The sequence below is a fragment of the Lissotriton vulgaris genome, chromosome 5 (genome assembly GCF_964263255.1).
Source record: "Lissotriton vulgaris chromosome 5, aLisVul1.2, whole genome shotgun sequence".
NCBI classification, from domain to species: domain Eukaryota; kingdom Metazoa; phylum Chordata; class Amphibia; order Caudata; family Salamandridae; genus Lissotriton; species Lissotriton vulgaris.
Window position 1 is genome coordinate 1,468,163,990 of NC_141693.1, and position 17,403 is coordinate 1,468,181,392.

The following is a 17,403-nucleotide window of genomic DNA, read 5'->3' on the forward strand; positions in this document are numbered from 1 at the left end:
CCGTTGTGGTGAACACCTGAGCCCCGCAACAACAATATGTGGTGCCAGTGCCCGCCTGGGACGATAACTTATATGTTTGGGCCGCTCGTGAGTATGACCCGAGCGCACTCGTGAAAGCCGGGACCTCGAGTAAAGGCAGGGCTGCAGCATCGCGCATCGACGCAACCGCCCCCCCTGGAAATATGCCCAGGCATGACCGGAGGTAACCGGGACACAATCAGACTCAGCGACTAGGCGCTCATATTGCACAAAGCAGCTACCTCATCCCAGTGTTAAAATATAGAGGGAGTCACGAGAACAGGCCAATCCTGCACTGGGACCGCCGTGATACAAGCCTTGCAAAAGTTAATACAACTGCCCTGGGGGCTCACAACATCGATAACGGGGGGGCACAATATACTGTATCGTGCCTCAAAAGGCGCTCATAGTGGGCAAAAGTGTGAGAGACTTGCATCAGCATCCCTCGAGCACCACACAAATTATCATATAGTGGTTGCCCATCCATGCAACCAAGGCATGGCGTAGACCCGGTAGCAGTGAAGCCCTAATTGCAAACACCACCACGGAGAGTAAGATCCAGATCCGTATTTACACCTCTATAGAGGAACCGAAGTTGCAGGAGACCACCTAGGGGCACAGGCACACGGCGACGGAGGTCCCCATCGCCCAGGCCATACCACACTCAAATCATAGGAGTGATGCACACATATGGAGAAGTGTGGCTCAATGGTTAGAGCGGCAGACCCTGATGTAGAGGTCTGTCCCGGGACCAGGGTTCAATTCCCTGCCTCGGCGGGTCTAGGGCTCAAAATTCCACGGACCTGATAATTCTCGCCTCGGTGCCTATTCCAATCATGGAGTCCTACTCTGCAACTCTGGGCAATAGCTTGCTTAATCTCCACAACAGCCCCCACAATGCTAAGGATGCCTGGCCTCCACCTTGGGGGTGCCCAGGAGTGACGCCTCACAGGAAAGCCAGGATGGGTTCCACAGTGGTATTCGTACAAGCGCCTTGAGACCCTTGCGGGTGAGTAGTGCGCTATACAAGTATCAATTTTATATAGCATTAAAAACGAGCCTGCCACCGAGGCCCAAAGCAGGCTCCCCGCCGCCATTCTCCACCCTACACGGACCAGTGCACTGTCAACTAGACGTAGGAAAGTCGAAAAGCCCTGAGTGGTGACACACCATACAGGCAGGCAGCGGCGACTACTACCAAGCACTCAACCCAAACTGTGCAGGGTAGCCCGAGGCCCAAGATGACGGGGGAAGAGGCCCGCATACCACGCACCAAACAAAGCTGGACAAGTTTGCATGGGCCAAGGAACAGTTGGAGATGGCAGACACAACAATCGCTCAAGCTGAAGACCGCACAGCAACAGAAGCTAAAGAGGTTACGCTGCAGGATATCATGGCCACATTGAATAGGATACACACATCCCTGGAATCACGTATCAACACCGTCTCTGTAGAGGTCTCGCTTATTTGTGCCGATCTCAAAAACATGAACACAAGAGTAACAGATGGAAGCCAGAACAGCGATTCCCCGCGAATATTCAGATATCCTCAAACATTTAGTAAAACAATTACAAACTGAGAGTAGAGCAATGGCCTCAAAACTAGACGATTACGAAGGCCATTCTAGATGCAACAATGTCAGGATTATTGGGGTACCAGAGAAAGCAGAGCTTCGGCAACTGATCTGTTCGTGGAGGACCTCATTCAGAAACACCTGCAACCAAGAGTTTCCTGCTAAACTTAGAGTGGAGGTGGAGGGAAAGGTTTGGGTTTTCATGACTCTGGAGGAAGTCCATGAGTGGCTCGAGGGATGGCGCCAAGCTACAAATCACAGAAATTCCAGGAAAAAACAGAACAGGCAATCGTCGACAGCGGCACAGTTGGGAATGGTAGAGGCAACATCTATGAACGTGCCGGAGGGCCCTGGAAGCTTGAAGTGAAAGCCCCCGAAGAGAGAAAGAGAAAAGGAGCGACAAGCACCTGCTACAGGGCTCTCCTCAAGGATGTAAAGGTGCTATAACATCGAGACAATGGTGTCATACTTCAGTAATGACTATGGCTGTCCAGGCGACTACAATGACCGGGGATCGTCACTGGACAAGGTCCGGACTGGATAACAGTTATATTGATTCTGCTGTTTTCTCCACCTCTAGGTAACTGTGTTAATCCGCCACATTATCGCCAAACCAACACATCAGAGACACAAAGATGGACATGGGGGGTTACTGGAAATGCTCCCCCAGCATAGGTACCAGGGTAAGGGTTACAGCCACTCTGCACTGTTGGGGAGGTAGGTAGTTTTAAATCCATCTGACAGAGAGGCAGGGAGGGGGGAGGGGGAATGGTAGGGGTCGACAGTTAATGTTTTTGTTGTTATGATTGTTTGATATTGTTTATTGTACAATTTGGCAGCCATCCTACCAGGTTGCAATCTGGATGTTCCATCCAACCCACCCATACAGATGATACACGAGACACACGTGACCGCATCAGTTAAAAACACTGCACCCACGCCCGCTCCACACCCCCGGGTGGCCAACATTTACAACTTATCTCGTGGAATGTGAATGGCCTCAGGGACAAATTGAAGAGGGAACTTACCCTTCAGAATATTGAATGCCAAACACGGGCAGTGGCGCTACTTCAAGATACTCACTTGGTAGGTGCAACGTGTAAGGCCCTAGATCAATGGGGCTCCTTCTTAGCGGTACATTCAGGGTACACATCAGGCTCATGGGGTGGGGATCCTGATTAGAAAACAATTCCCATTCATTGTTCAAAGAACATGGACAGACGACCAAGGGCGATTAGCAGCGGTTTCAGGCCAATGGGAAGGTTGAACAATCAATATAGTCACAGTGTATATCCCCCCAGCACTGCATTCAATAGCATTACCGGCACTGAGCGAGTTTCTCCTCAAACTCCCGGAGGGAGAACTGATAATAGGGGGCTACTTCAACGGTACACTAAATGACTCAATGGATCGGATGCCCCCACAGACACCAACAACTATCTAAATCCCAACTTGAGATTTTCTGGAGGCACTGGACTTGGTAGACGTATGGAGATCCCGATTCCCTCAGGCGCCGTAATATACATTTCACTCTGGCGCACACAATAGTCTCTGCAGAATAGATTACATCCTTACACTGGCAGACAGCGAGGGCAAGTTCAACGATATGACCCACCTAGCTAGAGGCATCTTGGACCACTCCCCATCCTCATTAAATATACCTTCAATTCTCCAGCCTAACGCAGTATATTCCATATTTATCCGAGATATTTAAAGAACTCCAAGATCGGGAAGGGCCACCCAACACTACTTCGATGACAATGAACACTCGGTCTCCTCTCCTCTTGACCTGTGGGAGGCCTACAAACCAGTCTTTGGGGACAAGCAATCTCCCATATTTCGGGCCACAACAAAGAAAGGACAAAGTTAGCAGAAGCCCTAGAACAAGAGATAAGCCAATTGGAAACTACACACTCCCAGGACTCCTCTGAGATTAGCACGACTCGACTGAACACAAAAAAGCAGGAATATAGGGAACACATGTGGGAGGGAGCTAAGGCCAAGTAAGTCATGCAAACTCCTTGTCCTGCTAGACAGACGGGAACGAGCGAACAGGTGGGTGGCGGAGCTCCAGCTTTACACCGGAGAGTATGTTAAAGGCACAAAGCCGGTAGTGGACACATTTGAACACCATTATAAAAAGATCTATACTCCTCTAGCTGAGGCAACACTGGGAGAAGCCGCAGACTTTCTCAAAGATATTCACATCGCTACACTAACAGATGATGAAACTAGAGACAGATTTCGCACCAGAAGAGATAGCAGCAGCTATAGGAAGCATACAATCTGGTAATGCCCTGGGGCCCAATGGCATCCTCATTGAATTATACAAAAGAACAACGACAAAACTAGCACCGCACTTACTTAATATGTACGAGGCAAGCCTAGATTAGGCAGAACTCCTGAAAGACCAATGCATGGCAACAATAGTTTCCATTCGCAAGCCGGGAAAGCCAGCACCTGAATGCACATCTTATCGCCCCATTTCATTGCTTAATGCAGAGGCCAAGATGCTGGCCAAAGCAAGAGTGACCCCTCACCTCACAATGTTAGTACATCCAGATCAGTCTGGATTTGTGCCAGGTAGAAACATAGCGCTCAATCTACGACGTCTGCACGGCGTGCTGGGCCGTAGGAATACTATTCAAGAGGAGGCCATCATCCTCTCTCTCGACGATCGAATGGACTTCGAGAAGGTCTAATGGCCATTCTGTTTTTCCGTACTTGAGTATATGGGATTTGGGCCCAAATTCCGATCCTGGGTGCGGTTTCTATACACAAAGCCGCTGGTGCGAGTGGTAGTCAATGGAAGAATACCAAACGCATTCTCCCTAGGACAAGATAGGGTTGTCCACTGTCTCTACTCCTCTTTGCCCTAATACTACAACCACTAGCAGCCTGGGTAAGGAGAGATCCTATAATCTGCGGACTCCGGTGGGCAGAGGGATAGGAGGGCCAGATATCTTTATATGCGGATGATGTCTTGTTTTATAAAAAGAAAAAAAAAAGTCTTGTTTTATATGGCATTCCTGCGGCGTTCGCTAACAAAATTGTTGGACATCTGTGAGGTATACGGGCGATACTCCGGATATACAATTGACTGGAATAAGTCCATCCTAAATGTGTTGAGCGCCCCACCAGCCCTGCCTAGAGGCCGTGAGGTAAGAGTGGTAGAAAATGGTTTCAGATACCACGGAATTTACATCAGAGCGGACCTGGAAGAATTTATGTCTACAAACCACCTAGAGCCCTTGAAACGGCTGCGCTGGGATGCTAAACATTGGCAATCCCTCCCATTGACTCTACTAGGTAAGGCGCACTTTTCAAAATTATGGGTTTGCCCAAATTTCTTTATGCCCTGCAAAATACCCCATTCCCTGTTCCACCATGGTGCTTTAGGGTGATAGAAGCAGAAGTACGCAGCCTCAAAAGGGATGGAAAGCCAGCCTGAATAGCAATGAATAAGCTGGTTAAAGGATGGTATGGTGGTGGTATAGCACTCTCGAATATACAGGTATATTATTGGGCCTCCCAGCTCATTGTGCTCAACCAGTGGCTTCACTCTCCCCTGACTGAACGTGCATTCCGCATGGATAGACATCCTGGCGGAGGGAGGGGTCATGAGGGCACTTTTCAACAAAACCTCTTAAAAAGACCTCACAGGACCCCTTGCACACACAATTCAAATATGGTACATAGTCCTTAGCAAACTGGGATAGCACAACAAGATCACACAACTTACCCCACTCTGGGAAACCAGAAAATTAGATGGACTAGGCAGTTGCGAAGGGTTCAAGCAATGGGATTTAATGGGTATCTCGAGGATTTAATGGGTATCTCCTTCAGAAAACAACTAAAAACTTGGATATTCGATAAGTAAAGTACCCCCCTCCCTCAAGCGCCTTGAGACCCTCTGGGTGAGTAGTGCGCTATACAAATGTTAAACTTGAACTTGAACTTGAAGGGTGGGCGACCTTTGGGTTAACAGGAAAGTTATGACATTCGCGCAACTTAAAGACAAATATGACATGGCACCTACATAATTGTACAGCTACCTTCAGATCAGGCATGCACTCATGGCCACCATCCTATAAGATACCACCCTCCCAGCCTACAGAGGAGGCCCGTCTCCGGCTGACCTCCAACGAACTCTCACACTGGACTCTATGATGTTAATGTGTCATGGTATTTGTATTTGTTGTTGCATGGAGACCTGCTGCCGGCCCGGGATGGGTTGTAGGCAAGTGATTGCGTTTACATTGTGCTGTGCTTTTTCACAATAAATACAATAAAAAAAAAAAAGATACCACCCTCCCTGAGGCTTCTCCGTTGGAGGAAAGCTACTTACGGAGCGGATTGAGAAAAAAAGCCATATCTGTACCTTACCGGACAATTATTAACAACCAAGTAGACCCCACACAAAGTCTCAGTGAGAAATGGCAGGCAAACATTGGAGACCTAGACGGCTGGCAGGAAAGGCTAGAGTCCCCGCGAGAGGTGGCAATATCCTCAAAACTGCGGCTGGTGCATCTCAAAGAGCTCCAGAGGACATACTTAACAAGGGTAATACTGGCCAGTGTGGGGAGGGCGAACACCCAATTCTGCTTGCGACATTGTAGGGACAAAGGTACATTTTTCCATACGATGTGGGAATGCCCAGATATTAAAACATACTGGGAAACAATCATGAACATAATAACACAGGTCAGTGGGGCTCCGGTGCCACCAGAACCTAAATGATTTCTCTTGAACATTTGGGAAGCCACCGACCTCAAACGCAAGGCCCAAGATTGGGTGACACTGAGCATGACTAGCAAAAGGCAACATCGCCAAACACTGGGGAGCGTAGGATGCGCCAACGTATGCAGAATGGTGCAAGGACATGGACTGGGTTATGGTGTCCGAAAAAGCAGTATATGTAAATAGAGGGTGTCCCAAGAAGTGAGAGTGGGTGTGGGGAGGGTGGAATAAATTCAGAGGAAATATTTATACACTGCCATCGGAAGGATACTTGCTTGATGATAGCCAATGATACACTGTACTAAATATTGGAGGACCAACTGTGGCGGTGTCTTTGAAAATGTACACAGACATTAGAGAAATCAACAGTGGCGTGGGATGCTTAATTTCCGTACAAATGTATATAACTGTATGTGAGATGATGTTTTTTCAAGTCATGCAATCAATAAAAAGAGTTCTAAAAAAATAAGCCCCAGTCAAGAGAAACTAATCACGCAAAAATGTATTCCAATCAAATGTAGGCCATCCTGACGCCCATCAGCCCATGGAAATAAAGTATTAAATTAGGAGACTTGTAGAGCCTGGCACCACACACGGAATCACTTCTATGCACATCTGGGCCAGGGCTGTCTTCTAAGCCTCTTCTAATAAGGTTTAGAACAGGTGCAGGTTCATGTACCGAAGAGCTAGTTTCCGTTTGGGGCATGTGGCTTCCATTTTAGCAGGTTTAGTGGAGGGCACTCACAGAGGATTCAATTCTTATTTTACTGCCTATTTACTAATTGTAAGCCTCTGCATTGGTTAGCCCAGGTTAGATGGGCAGGACATCTAACCTTGGCTTCTATTGGAATTCTATAACGCACATTAGCAAGCCCATTATTGCCGTTTTAGCTCCAGTTTCCTGCCACTAAAATTGCGATAATTGTAACGAGGTTCTTGCTAATATGCCCCTCAGTCTCTTCTCTTGGTGGTTTAATACAGATGGAAGAGTATGCAATGGACTTGGAAGCAGAAGGTATTCTGCGCTTGCGATAACTTGCTAAGTCAATGTTGGCAAGGTTTCACCACAAACCACAAGGTTAATTCAACAGGAAACTACAAGCGTCACTGGAGGAGGGAGACTAGGAATAAAGCAAAAATAATTGTCAATCTGCACCAGAGTCAATAGGAAATGTATCAGAAAACACCAATGTTTGATCCACATTTCAACATTTCAAAGCTCATGTAACCTTGTCGACATCTCGGACATCAGGCTTTGTCCGGGTATCTCTGCTGATAGTGTCTAATCTGCTACTTCTTAGAAATCCGTCCACAGTCTGGCTGCTGAAAACCCGCATTCTGAATTTGTAGGTAATATCTCCCTTATCTCTAAAGGTAAAGTGGCTGCTTTGCTTGTGCGTGGAGGCTCCACTGCACTGTTCACCTGCAGAGGAGATGTGGCCCAGCAAGTCAGCTGAGCCGCTACTTCCTTTATGAGCAGGGTCAAGACTGAGTCGCATAGGATTGCTCCCTTTTATAAAGCAGTAAATGAGCTACAAATCAATGTAATGAAGTGTATCCTAGAGGAATTCACACAGCTTGAAAAACGTTGGCTCAAACACTTGCATCCTGCACGTTTTTGTTTTCTAGAAAGGTAAAGATTCCAGGACTTCAGAAGCTGCTTTTGAACTGAATATGCTGTGTGGATGAATGTACTACTTCTTCGAAGCCAGGAGACCCCTTTAAAGACATTTTGCAATCTTGCAGCAAGTTTAAAAGCTGCTTACCTTCCACTGTGGCCATGGTCCTAAACTACAGGAGGAAGTCTAGGCCTACCAGTGGCGTGCAGTCGTCTCCACTGACCGGATCCACACATCATCCCAACATGCACCTCCAATTTTATGTGCCTCAAACTCGCCTTTCAGCACTGTGGTGATACAAGTTATAGGTTTCTTTGTGAGGTACCTCAGACCTTTTCTGTAGAAGGCTCTATTATCCCATTCTATAATGCCCTCACGCCACAAACACGCACCCCTGTCCTTAACCCGTTTACCGCGGCGGATATTCCGCCGCGGTGCGGGCGTTCTGAAGGGTGGGCGGGCAGCATCGGCCAACGGTCGTGCGCAGCACCAGGGAGGGAGTGCTCGCCGACAGGAGAACGGAACGGGTGAAAGAAGGCATTCCCCGCAGTGGTATGGCACCAGGATGGCATGACCTATAAATACATCTAACAAAAATATGGTGCCATAAATATGCTTTACAAAAAATGTCGCCCCTTTGGAGTTAATAGAACACACTCAATGAAGTGATATGTTTTTAATGATAGTTAGGCCACGATATTTATGCAAGAAGATATTGTGTTATCCATATTCTGACATACAACCCTGAAAGCATTCTATAATATAAGCATTCATGCCTTTCACACTCTGCTTCTGCCACATGATACCCCATCGTAGCGCTATTAAGTCTCCTCAGTGCTCACCGAAGTACTATATACCAACACCTGTTTTCCACTGTCTTCAGTCCTAGTCTGGATGAGCTATTATTCGATCCACTGATGTGTGCAATGGGAAGGAGACCTGCAATAAGCTTCAAGTCCTGCCAATGGCTACAACTGGAGTCATTAAACTGGAGCAAGCCTGTTGCTAATCCTTGACTCAGACTCTTACATCAGAAAAGACACTCTAGGTCCACTGACAGTGGATGTTATATCGAAGGGCACCTCAAGATTCAAAACCTCAAACGCTCAGATGAGTGAGAGTATGATCATGGAAGGGGAAATACCAAAAAACAACCTCAACTCTCCCCAGCGGCATACACTACTGGGTATTCTACACAGAGGACTAGATAAAAATGTCTAAACTACCGATGTCTGGTTGTGAAGCTGCCCTTTTTAATATGTCTCCTAATATTGAGTGGTCAGTTGTGGGTTTCCTTACTTATAGACCTCCGAGCCGGGCTTGAGCATTTATTACTGAGTTGGCCCAGACAGTGCCACCTTATGCCATCCGCTACCCCAATTTCATAATTTAAGGGGATTTGAACTTACATTTGGACAATAAAGAAAACTGAGAAATTGGTGAGATGACAATGGGACTACAGGCCCTGGGTCTAGAACAGCTGGTCCATACCTCTACGCACACTAAGGGCCATATTTTAGATAATATTTTTTCTAACACCTGTGCCTATAGTCTGGTCTGACCATTCGATTCTCCCTTTTAGGATTGTGAATCCGAGAAAGGTCTCCGGCAATCTGAGAAAGCGACCAGAGTCCATAATGACACGGAAATGGGCGCTTCTCACTCACGACTCTTTCAGGAATAAATTTGCCTCAAGCACACTGAAATTGATGGCTGACACCCAGAGAGCAGATAAATAGGTCTCTCTTTGGATTAAGGAGATAGTGGACTCTTTAATACCTCTAAAACCCTGTAAGAGTGCCTGCCAAACTACATCAGCGGAATGGTTCTCAGAGGAACTTGCATTGCTTAAAACACAATGCAAACGCCTTGAACGCTGCTGGGGGGTGAACTATCATACTGAGACTAAGCTGAAATATTTAAAAGCACTCAAATTCTATCATCAACAAATTATATTGAGAAAATTGAATCTGTGAAAAATACCCCAAAGAACATCTTTAGTATTGTAAAACAACTTACTTCCTTAGAGAGTGTCACAGCTGTATTGCCTTCATCTGCAAACTACTGTAATAAAGTAGCTCTTTTTTTTCTTGGGAAAGATAGAAAAAATATATGCTTCCTTCCCTGAAACCAGCAAGAACTATATCTTTGCCCCACCAAAAAATGACACTGGATGTGGGAAGTTTTTATTTTTCATCTTCCTGAGCAAAGTGGCGTGCTAAAACTCATTGCAGTAGTCAAATCAGGCTCCCCCTTGGATATGACTCCTCCAAATATGTTACTGTGAGGGAAGGAAGCTATTGCACCGGTGCTTACTAATTTGCTGAAGATGACCTTCAGCTCAGGGCAGGTTCCATGCAACTGGAAACAGGCAATGTTGGTGCCATTACTAAAGAAACCATCTTTAGGTCTGGCGCTCCCAGAAAATTTGAGACTTGTATCTCTGCTTCCTTCTTTTGTAAAAATTGCAAAGAAATTTCTAAATATCAATTTGTCTAAGTTCATGGAAGAAAAACAGGTTCTCCATGAAACTTAATCTGGTTTCAGGGCACTTCACAGCACTAAATCAGCCTTACTCCTGGCTTCTGAGGCGCTAGAAATAGCAGCAAACGAGGGAAGGACGAAAGCATTGATTTTGCTGGACTTGAGTGCGGCGTTTGATACGGTCTCCCACGGCCTTCTTTTCGAGCGTCTTTGGGAGTCCGGTGTCAAAGGTAACACATGGAAATGGATCTAGCACTTCCTGCAGAATAGATCCTTCCAGGTCTTAAAACATCCTTTTAAGTCTGAGATATGTCCACTCTCTCAAGGGATATCACAGGGCTCTGACCTCAGTCCAATTCTATTTAATGTGTACATGCGCCCTGTGGTAGATATTGTATTGAAACATGGGGTGAAACTGGTGTCATAAGCTGATGACACTCAGTTCATTGTCACATTGGAGCAAAACGAGGCAGAGGACGTGCCTAAACTGAAAGCCTGCCTGAGTGATCTTACAAATTGGAAGAAGTTTAGCTGTCTGCAATTAAATGCAGGAAAGACGGAGGTGATGGTGGTTGGCAAACAGCCCTCCATCTGGTCATACTTGTGGTGGCCGGAGAAATTAGGATCAACCAGACTCCCAAGTTTAAGATAAAAAGTTTGAGAGTCTGGTTTGACAACACCTTATCATTTGCAGAGCACATATCAGCTGTGGCAGGACATTGCTTTGGCATTCTAAAAATGTTGCGCAAAATCTTGGATTTACTACCAATAGACGCCAAAAAGACCATTGTGCAAGCCCTGGTTACATCTCATCTGGACTACTGCAACGTCCTCTATTTAGGGGTCACAAAGAGAAATGTGAATATTTTACAGAAGGTAGAAAATGCAGCTGCCTGAATGATATTGAATATGCCGAGACATGCATCGGTGGGAGCAGGCTCGAAGGAATTACACTGGCTTCCAGTACAGGCCAGAATTACCTTTAAGGCTCTGTTTTTCTGCCACAGGATTTTCAATGAGAAAGGCCCAAGGTACCTACGCCGGTTACTTACTGCTTACAGACCCACCCGGAATCTGAGGTCTATGGGCACTGCTAAGTTGGAGTGCCAAAAGTTCAATAGGCACATTCAGGAGGTAGATCCTTCGGTTTTCTTGCGGCTAAGGCCTGGAATAACCTACCTATGGAATTGAGGATGTATCCATCTGAAGCAATGTTTCGTAAAAAACTTAAAACCTGTTTTTTTCAGTCATCCCCAGGGGATTGGTGTTAAGCGCTCCGGTTGCAAAGCTATCATATTTGCTGGGGCCAGTGGCCCCTTGGGGGGGATAGGGCTCTGTTGTCATGGACTGCGATGCGATGTCTTCTTAGCATGAGGACACTCCATTGGAGTAACCATACGCCTTATAAGCTTTAAAATAAATAAATATATAAATTAATAAATATTGCGAATGGTAATTCACCCCATTGAAATGTTCTTGTAGTGGGTTACAAACTCTTCAGAAAGGAGGGTAACAGAATCAGGCTGTATGACAGGGGTACATTCACCACCAGTCCATATAAAAAAATCAAGAGTGAACGTCAAACCTGTTTTTAGACAGATATTAGCACTCACCTCACTTGCAACTTTTTTCACAGAAAAAGGCCTCCAACACAGAGCATGACCTTGTCTTGTAGCCTTCACAGCCATGTAGCAAGCCTTTCCATGGTCAGGTGTCAGCGCCAGGGTTCCCTCAGTCGGTACACCGCTCACCTTAGATCCTAACATTTAGTCCCAGGGGTGTGTTCACTTATCTCACAAATCCTTCTGAATCTTTCTCTCTCCTCTTCTGTGTTTAGAAGCCAGTTGATGCAGAATTCTACGTAAGTGACTCGCTGGAGGGGAGCAACTGCGATTACGAGAATTTGGAAGAGGTAAGTAATATTTTTGTCCCTCCAGTGAACATTCTGTCAACAGCAACTTGCCAGAATCCTTGTTAATAGAGACCAGTGCTACATTTAGGCTGTGGTTACAAATGGGGCACCAATATTAGTTTTTTGGGTCCTTCACTTATTTTTCCTCAGCAAATTTTGATCCAGAGCAAGAGAAAGAAAAACACAGAATAGGCAAAGGAGGGGAAACAGAAAGACGGGAAACAGTGACAAAGGTTGAAAGCAGGAATGAAAAAGAGCCTGCAAGAGTTAGATGAAGGGGCAGAGAGAGTCAGTGGTAGATTAGAGGCATGGGCTGGAATCAAGACTATGCACCCTTGGTATTCAGGACCCCAACCTTCATTAGCGCTATCCACAGGCTTCTGAGCAAAACCTTGGGCCCTGGCACTTATTCATTTACAAATGAAGCACGGACAAAGAGCGCCTGGAGAAAGGGGGACGGGAGACAAAGGAAAACACAAGCAGCAGCAATGTAATTTATAAGCAGGGCCATTGGAATGACACAATTCAACAGCTGCTCTGCTTTACAAATAAATGCTGATCTTTCTCATTTTCAACCTATTCAACTTTTTACTGCATCATTTGCATATTATAAAAAAAAGTTTCTTGCTCAAACGAATGTCATTAAGAACTCTGGGGCATATTTACAAGCCCCTTGCGCCACATTTGCGTCATTTTTCCTATGTTAAAATTGGCGCAAAAGTGGCGCAAGGGGCTTGTAAATATGCTCCTCTGTACATAGAATGAAGCATAGCTGCCTGCACTTTGAAAAAGACAACTCAGCCCCTTTCAGCTGTTGATCGCTGTATTGAGGCACTACACAGATAAGAATGTTGCCCAGGTAGTGTTAATATTCCCAAATTGATGGACCGTCGGGAGAGCATCAAACCCCATGTATATACATAAAAAGAATTCAGAGAGCAAAAATGTGTTGTTTTGTCATGAGAATTAATGTCTACACAGAAGTAGTATCAAAAGACATCAACATTTTCAAGAAAACAGTCCTTCTGAATGTTTTCTTGTATTTTATTATAAAATGGAAGGTCCTTCAAAACCCTGCATTAATGCAATACTCCCCCTTGCATCTTCATGTCCCCCAAATACCGAATCCCGGATCCAGGTTGGTGGTCACCTTAGGCAGCAGGAGTCAGGAACGGTAGCTCAAGTTCACCCTCGCTGTGAATACTGGGAAACTCAGCTTACAAAAATGCTTAGGGAATGATGCAGGGGAACTGAGCTTTTAAATAGACAGCCCGTCTCCCGCTAAGTAGATCTTCACAGCAAGGAGGGTGGGGTTCCGCTAGTTTGCACTGTACCTGGACCGTCGTAGGTCCAGCGTTTAAACCGATGTGCTCGCAAGGAGGTAAACCGCCTGATGTTTCAAAGTTACAGAATCGGTGTTTTTTACTGGTAGCTTTACTGCTGCTGGGCTACTTTTAGCAGCTGGGGGGTCAATAGCAGCCACCATGTTCTTGCTTGAAGCTTGTAAGACCAGAGTCACGATTCTGTGCATCAGCTGATCTTAGTGGGTCATAGATTGCCCCGCCTCATCTTGCTGGTACAGGTAATAGTACAGCAATGTTCAGGATCAAACATCTTCAAGTTAAAAAAAGACAGATCACAGGACATGGTCAGTAAATGCACAGAAAATTGTAGCTACTGTTTTGCTTTCATTTCCTGACCAGACCTTTGTCTTTCTCCAGGCCATGTTTGGGAGCATGTTCCAGTCCGAAATGCAGACAGCGCTGTGATGCCCAAGCTTGACAATACTAGGGGGTGACAGTCTCCAGGAGCCACAGGTGATTTAACTTCTCCTGCAGAATGGTGCCCTGGGCAGATGGACAGAGCAAGAGTATCCCGGATTACCCGGATTTCCTCGATTACCGGAGAACAGCACCGCCATGTTGCGCTCAGCCTTCTGCAAAAGGCTGGTTATGATTGGAGGAGACTGCCTGCTCAGACCGCCTAGTCCTAACACTTCCCTTCAGCTCCTCGGCTGCCATGGATTCTTAAAGACTTGTTATACGATACAATGCCTTATCTATTTCCATAGCACTGCTTCATAACATTAACCTCCTCAAAAACACCAGTTCTCTCTCCTGGCACTCTTCAATGGAGCTTCAGTTATCCCCATCACTGTCCTCAAACTGATCATTCGAGCCTCAGCCATCCCACATCACTAGCCTCACACACTTCATTCATTTGTCATTACTGGGTTCATATGAGACAATGGATTTTTGTAAATTATTCATAACACTGGTCCCTGGCATTTAGGTAGAATCTCACTCGCCCCCGTCAGTGCCTTAATGCATGTTGTCAAATCTCGAATAATTCTCCATCAGTTTACTAATAGTCCTCGTTGGAGGGTCACTCTAGAAGAATGTCACTAGACACACTTTCAAAGATTTAATAGGTAGGTTTATTCAACATAGTACCAGCCTGCTGCTAACCAGACAACTAATTTACAACAGAACTCAACACACTTCAGACAGATACATTAAGAACCTATTTCATTGACCCAGCCCATGATATCAAACACTCAACGGGCACGCTATACAGCCCCCCCATGTCTCACAAACATGCATGTACAGCTAAACGTTTCTCCACACTGTTCTCACACTAACTGAACTAAACATACAAGATTTGATTTATTTATATTTCAAAAAAAAAATTTTCAATGCTCCACTTTACAGATTATATCACCTATCACATCCATAACTTTCTCTTAGCAGACGTCTTTTTAACAAGAGGAACCAGGAGCTTTTTAAATAGGTCCTGCATACAGGCTCCTAAGTAGTTTGAGAAAAAAGGGGGTATGCAGTTCCTAGGTGTGAGGGAAGGTTCAGGTCTTTCTAAAACGTGCCCTCACACACCCCGAAGGATGTCATGCTTCATCATTGGGCCTGCTCCTCGTCCGGCCAGTGCTGCAGTGCCCCATGGGCGCCCAAACAGGGGCTCTTTGGATGAGATCTTTTGTTGATGAAGCCGTGGGGTGAGTGCGGGTGTGTAGGCTGGGTAGTGCTATCGATGCAAAAATTAAAATATGTCTAGAGCAGCCCTTTCTGATACTTTTATTCCTAGGGGGCACTAGCCTATCTAAAAGAAGTGAGCCCTGGCTGGATATAATGATCCTACAGGGCCTGTGTGGTGCATCAGGTCGACATGTTTCATGCCAGGAGTCGCCCCTAACGTGTCTGTTGGCAATTCATCAGGACCGTATTAAAGGAATTATTTATTGTACTCTAGCACTACCGCAATGCTGGTTCAAGGATTCGTGTGATTGTATAGTAACCAGCTTTGCAGTAAGGAAACCGGGTCCAATTTTGCCCAGTATTCTGAGACCCCCTAGACAAGTAGGTCTGAGTTGATGAGGCGTGTGACAGAGCACTTCGTTGCTCTGATAACGGGGAGGCGTGGTAACTAGCTCTGATCCTACCCTGGCTCTGGTCTCTATCGACATCTCTGGAAATGCAACTACAACCTTGGTGTTTGCACCGTCTAGTATATCTGGGTTTTAGCACCTGCTAAAATATTCCAGCTAAACTACCAAAAATATAGAAACGTTATCTCTCACAAGGACCAGTCCCAGGGTTTAAATTGGTATTGTGCCCAAGGCATCTGTGGACATCGCAAAGGGTTTAATTAGGATTTAAATTGTTCGTGATTTATCCATCTATCCCGCATTGTGCATTCCCTAACTCTCCTTTTCATCATTAGAGGGGAGAGGTGTGGCACAGCGGCCAGCGCAGCTGACTCCGGAGCACGTGGCTCATGTTTCAATCGCCGGCAGCAGCTTAGCTCAGCATCATGTGACTCTGGGCAATAGCTCACTTATTCTCTTCGATCGCCCCCAGCACCTTGAAACCCTTAGGAGGGTGATATGTTTGCGCTTTACAAAAAAATATATTATTATTATTATTATTTTGTTCAGCATTGGCTGCCAAAACTGGTCTGTTACCCACATTTTGGTGTTTGTACTTCCCATATGTTCCACATGACATGGACCACCCACCTTCAGCTGCAGCCCTCATGGGGAATAATTGTGCTCCTACGCAAGACATACACTTCAAACAGAGGCAGCACAATCAATTTTACTGATATGTCTCCCCTTCCTCTACCAATGTAGCTTTAGGTGAACAATCTATTGAGACATAAATAACAATTTACTTTAACAGGGTACAGAAATTACACTACTCCCTCACTGATCCCGAGGCATGGTAGACCTACTCACATGAGCCACCAGAGTGATAGCGCCACACACATACTCTTCTTGAGAACCGCGAACAATCCACCACGCCATCCCCATACCCCAGCAAATACTCATCCCCTTAAGTCCTACAATTAATTTATGAGTGACTAATCCTAGAAAACTCCATCCAAATGCTCTTTGCTTTTAACTAAGCCATTAAAGGACCGTGGTCACTCCTTAACATTAATTTAGTGCCACACCCAAACTGCCAAAGGGACACCCCCGACCACAGCGCAGAATCTGACCCTCAATCATAGATTTTCTTTCTTCTGCCTCCTCTAAAAACCTGGAGCACATGCTACCGCTCCTTTTCTTCGTTCTGCGGGATAGTAACACCCAGATCAATGGAAGGAGCATGAGGGGTGTTCACACCCTCGGATTTTGAATCAAGTCCGTTAATAGCTTAACCATGTTCTCATGCATGCTTTTCTTGTCTGTACAATTCAGGGGCGCTCCAAAAGAGCTCCTAGAGGCCTCTTCTCAGTCGGAGTTGGTGCCACTCTTGGCATTGTTACAAGTTTCTGTTTTATTTAAACTCAATCCTCAGTCACTGCAGTGGCCAAAGACTTTGCTAACAGTTGTGGTAATGTGCAGTAAGGCACGTCTATCACTAGACCCGCATATTCAAAAACGGAAGTACTTGCCCCGCTGGTTTTGTGACTTCCGCCTCTTCCTTGCCCATCACTAAAATGTTGCCCTGAACGTACAGGTTTCCCTTGACTTCCGCATACTTTGCGTGAGCCACTGGAAAACTGCTGCCTTGAACCCCAAAAATACACACTCCTTTCAA

At 45.8% G+C, this 17,403-nt stretch overlaps 1 protein-coding gene across 1 annotated transcript in view; it reads left to right on the forward strand.

Annotated features, from left to right (window-relative positions):
* The window catches only part of SLC26A9 (solute carrier family 26 member 9), a 196,847-nt gene extending 180,581 nt beyond the window's left edge, over window positions 1-16,266 (forward strand). The window contains exons 21-22 of the mRNA XM_086923425.1: window positions 12,272-12,346; window positions 14,068-16,266. Coding sequence (XP_086779551.1) covers window positions 12,272-12,346; window positions 14,068-14,115 — 123 coding nt within the window. The 3' untranslated portion in view covers window positions 14,116-16,266. The remainder of the gene's footprint in view (window positions 1-12,271; window positions 12,347-14,067) is intronic.
* Window positions 16,267-17,403: the final 1,137 nt, after the last annotated feature.